The sequence below is a fragment of the Durio zibethinus genome, chromosome 13, assembly GCF_047325235.1.
Source record: "Durio zibethinus cultivar Kanyao isolate XHJ-2024 chromosome 13, ASM4732523v1, whole genome shotgun sequence".
Classification (NCBI taxonomy): domain Eukaryota; kingdom Viridiplantae; phylum Streptophyta; class Magnoliopsida; order Malvales; family Malvaceae; genus Durio; species Durio zibethinus.
The window spans coordinates 6,660,278-6,663,694 of NC_143174.1; the positions used below are offsets into that span (position 1 = coordinate 6,660,278).

General features: G+C 38.0%; 1 protein-coding gene across 1 annotated transcript; it reads left to right on the plus strand.

The window, feature by feature from the left end:
• Positions 1-422: 422 nt before the first annotated feature.
• On the plus strand, positions 423-3,142 carry LOC111304003 (AP2-like ethylene-responsive transcription factor PLT2). The gene is made up of 9 exons (XM_022900533.2): positions 423-619; positions 697-1,072; positions 1,161-1,243; positions 1,374-1,382; positions 1,497-1,585; positions 1,694-1,767; positions 1,865-1,915; positions 2,007-2,083; positions 2,276-3,142. The coding sequence occupies exons 1-9, from the start codon at positions 472-474 to the stop codon at positions 3,013-3,015; spliced, it is 1,647 nt and encodes a 548-aa protein (XP_022756268.2). The 5' UTR covers positions 423-471; the 3' UTR covers positions 3,016-3,142.
• Positions 3,143-3,417: the final 275 nt, after the last annotated feature.

Sequence of the window (3,417 nt, forward strand, 5' to 3'; positions counted from 1 at the left end):
AATCACACCACTTCAAATGACCTCTGCCAAAGGGGTCCCTTAGGAAAAAAAAAATCGCTCTTTTAAAGTGTGAGACACAGAGAGATAATATAAAGCAATTTAATTACTACAATGTATCTTCCTATCCATCTTCTTCTCCCTTCAGCCTCCTTCCTCTTCTCTCATGTTCTAATTTCTTCTACAATACATTCTTCTGCTAACATAAAAGCTTAAAGAAAGAAAGAGAGAGGAAAAGAGAAGGAGATCAGTAGACAGTAGTCACTTTGGTAAACCTTTAATACTACCTCATCATCATCATCATCGTCATCATCTTTGGTTACTATATACTGAAATTTGTTTCTATGTGCTTTTTAATTAGCAAAAAGTTTTCTTCTATCATTTCTATTCTTGATGTCTTTTTTGTTGCTATGTAGAAGATTTTTGATTTGTTGGACGGCTGCAAAGTATAGGCTTTGGACTTATAATAGATATATGGGTTCCATGAATTCAAACAACTGGCTTTCTTTCCCTCTTTCTCCCACTAATCCTTCATTGCCAACACATTTGCACTCCTCTCAGTCTCATCAGCTCAATCTAGGGTTAGTGAATGGTAGTATGGAGCATCCATTCCATGCCCAAGGTACATTTCTCTTATTCTTTCTCTCTCTATCTCTCTTGCCCTTTCTCGATCTAACTCCTCACTTATCATCTTCACAGAATGGAACCTCATAAATACCAATGATACAAGTGAAGTTCCGAAGGTTTCAGATTTCCTTGGAGTTTCGAAATCCGAAAGTCCATCTTTGGATCTTGCGGCCTTCAATGAAATTCATCAGGCTAATGATTCTGACTACCCATTTCAAAACAACAGTATTATGCCGGTGCAAAACAATGTTGTAGCTGCCAACAACAACTATGAGTTCCAAGAAAATGCTAACAATTTGCAGTCACTGACATTATCCATGGGTAGTGGCAGCAAGGGTTCAACCTGTGAAACCAGTGGCGAAAATAGTACTAATATCGTTGAGGCTCCCCCTAGAAGAACCTTGGACACTTTTGGGCAAAGAACATCCATATACCGTGGTGTGACAAGGTGAGTATGGATAATTTCATCAAACAAATAATAGTTTTTCTCTTCTTACAAATTTGAATTTTGAAATGGATTCATGTTGCAATTGCAGGCATAGGTGGACTGGAAGATATGAAGCTCATCTTTGGGATAATAGCTGTAGGAGAGAAGGCCAATCAAGGAAGGGGAGACAAGGTAGAGCTTGGACTTCATCTAGGGTTTCCTTAAAATTTTATCCAAATATAAGAACTAATTTTAATGTTCCCTAACCTATTTATCTATCTTCCTTTTTTCATGGTTACCTTGCTTCGCATCATTATTCCAGTCTACTTGGGTGAGTAGAGTTCTCCCAATATATATTTATTGTTTTGATTCCTTTTTTTTTCCTTCTTTCATCAAAATTTTCAAATTTTGGCTGCAAAACTGTTTTAAACTCCATTTTGAGAAGGTGGCTATGACAAAGAAGAGAAAGCAGCTAGGGCTTATGATCTTGCTGCACTGAAGTACTGGGGAACATCCACCACCACTAATTTCCCGGTATATCGGCTTTCTACTGCTGCATTAGTGGAGTGCAACCAAGAGATAAATAGTATGAAAAGTTCTTCTCAGTTTTAAAAGTGACTTTGATTTGTTGTGTTTTTGTAGATTAGTAATTACGAGAAGGAGCTGGAAGAAATGAAGCACATGACTAGACAAGAATTTGTGGCCGCCATTCGAAGGTACATTCATAAAAGTTTTTTTTAGTCAATTATGAAGCAGGCCTTGGAACTAGACAAGAATAATAATAATAATCTTTTTTTCTAATTATGTTATAAGGAAGAGCAGCGGTTTCTCAAGGGGTGCATCCATGTACCGAGGAGTAACAAGGTAGACTTACAAGCTTAACAGCTTGCTGCATGTATCTCTCCATTGATCACTTCCCGTTGGCCCTCTCTAACATACAGGTATCTTCATACAGACATCATCAGCACGGCAGATGGCAAGCGAGGATCGGAAGAGTTGCAGGGAACAAAGATCTTTACCTAGGAACTTTCAGTAAGTTTAGTTAAATTTACATTTGCACATCAATATTAGTACATACTAAAATAAAAGAGAATTTGAAGCATATATGTTCTATCTTTTGAGACTTTCAATAACTCAAACACTTGTTTGAGCATTTTAATATTATTGGCTTCTTTTCTGAATCATCATAAGATTAAAGTATTCACTAGTTTGTTACTAATTAAGGTACTGAAGAGGAAGCTGCTGAAGCTTATGACATCGCAGCAATTAAATTCAGAGGACTTAATGCTGTCACCAACTTTGACATGAGTCGTTATGATGTAAAAGCCATTCTTGAGAGCAATACATTGCCAATTGGAGGAGGAGCTGCTAAACGGCTAAAGGAAGCTCAAGCGCTTGAATCCTCAAGGAAACGTGAAGAAATGATAGCTCTTGGTTCAAGTTTCCAATATGGAAGCTCTAGCTCTAGCAGGTTACAGGCCTACCCTCTAATGCAGGTTCCATTTGAGCAACCTCAACCATTGCTAACTTTGCAAAACCACGATATCAATTCTCAACATACTCAAGACAGCTCATCCTTTCATCAGAATTATATCCAAACACAACTGCAATTGCACCAGCAATCAGGGTCTTATAACTTGCACCAGTCGAGCCAGAATTCTCAATTTTACAACAGTTATATGCAAAACAACCCCGCTTTGCTTCATGGGTTGATGAATATGGGCTGTTCTTCACCATCTGTAGTGGATAATAATGGCAGCTTTACTGGGAGTTATAGCGGAGGTTATCTAGGGAATGGAATTGGCATGGCTTCCAATTCGACTGCAGGAAATGCAGTGGGATCAACGGAAGAGCTAGCCCTGGTCAAGGTTGATTACGATATGCCTTCTGGGGGCTATGGCGGCTGGTCTGGGGAATCAGTTCAGGGCTCAAATCCCGGAGTTTTCACAATGTGGAATGACTAATAGTTAAAGATGTTTGGAGAATTGTGCGAGGAAAGGCGGGTGGAATTGTAAGAGACCTAATATCAACCCTTCTGTTTCCAGTAATATCAGTTAAATTTTCAATGCAAAAGTTTACAGAGTTAGTTCCTCCTTGATTTTTTTTTCCTGTATTTTGCTTAATGCTCTTTATGTCTTACTATTTTCGTACTGTTTAAAGAGAAGAATTGACCTCTCAAATCCAGTTTAATTGGATGGTTATGGGTTCATCTGGGACCCAAATTTTGTATTCGGAAAAATCAGATGGTTCTTTCGGGAGTGTGGACGTCATTGACAACGTTAACTCTTAAATCTCTTTTATAGATTCTATCTCATAAATTGAATTGAACTTTTAATTTTCTTGCCTTGAAATTAGTATTGGTATAT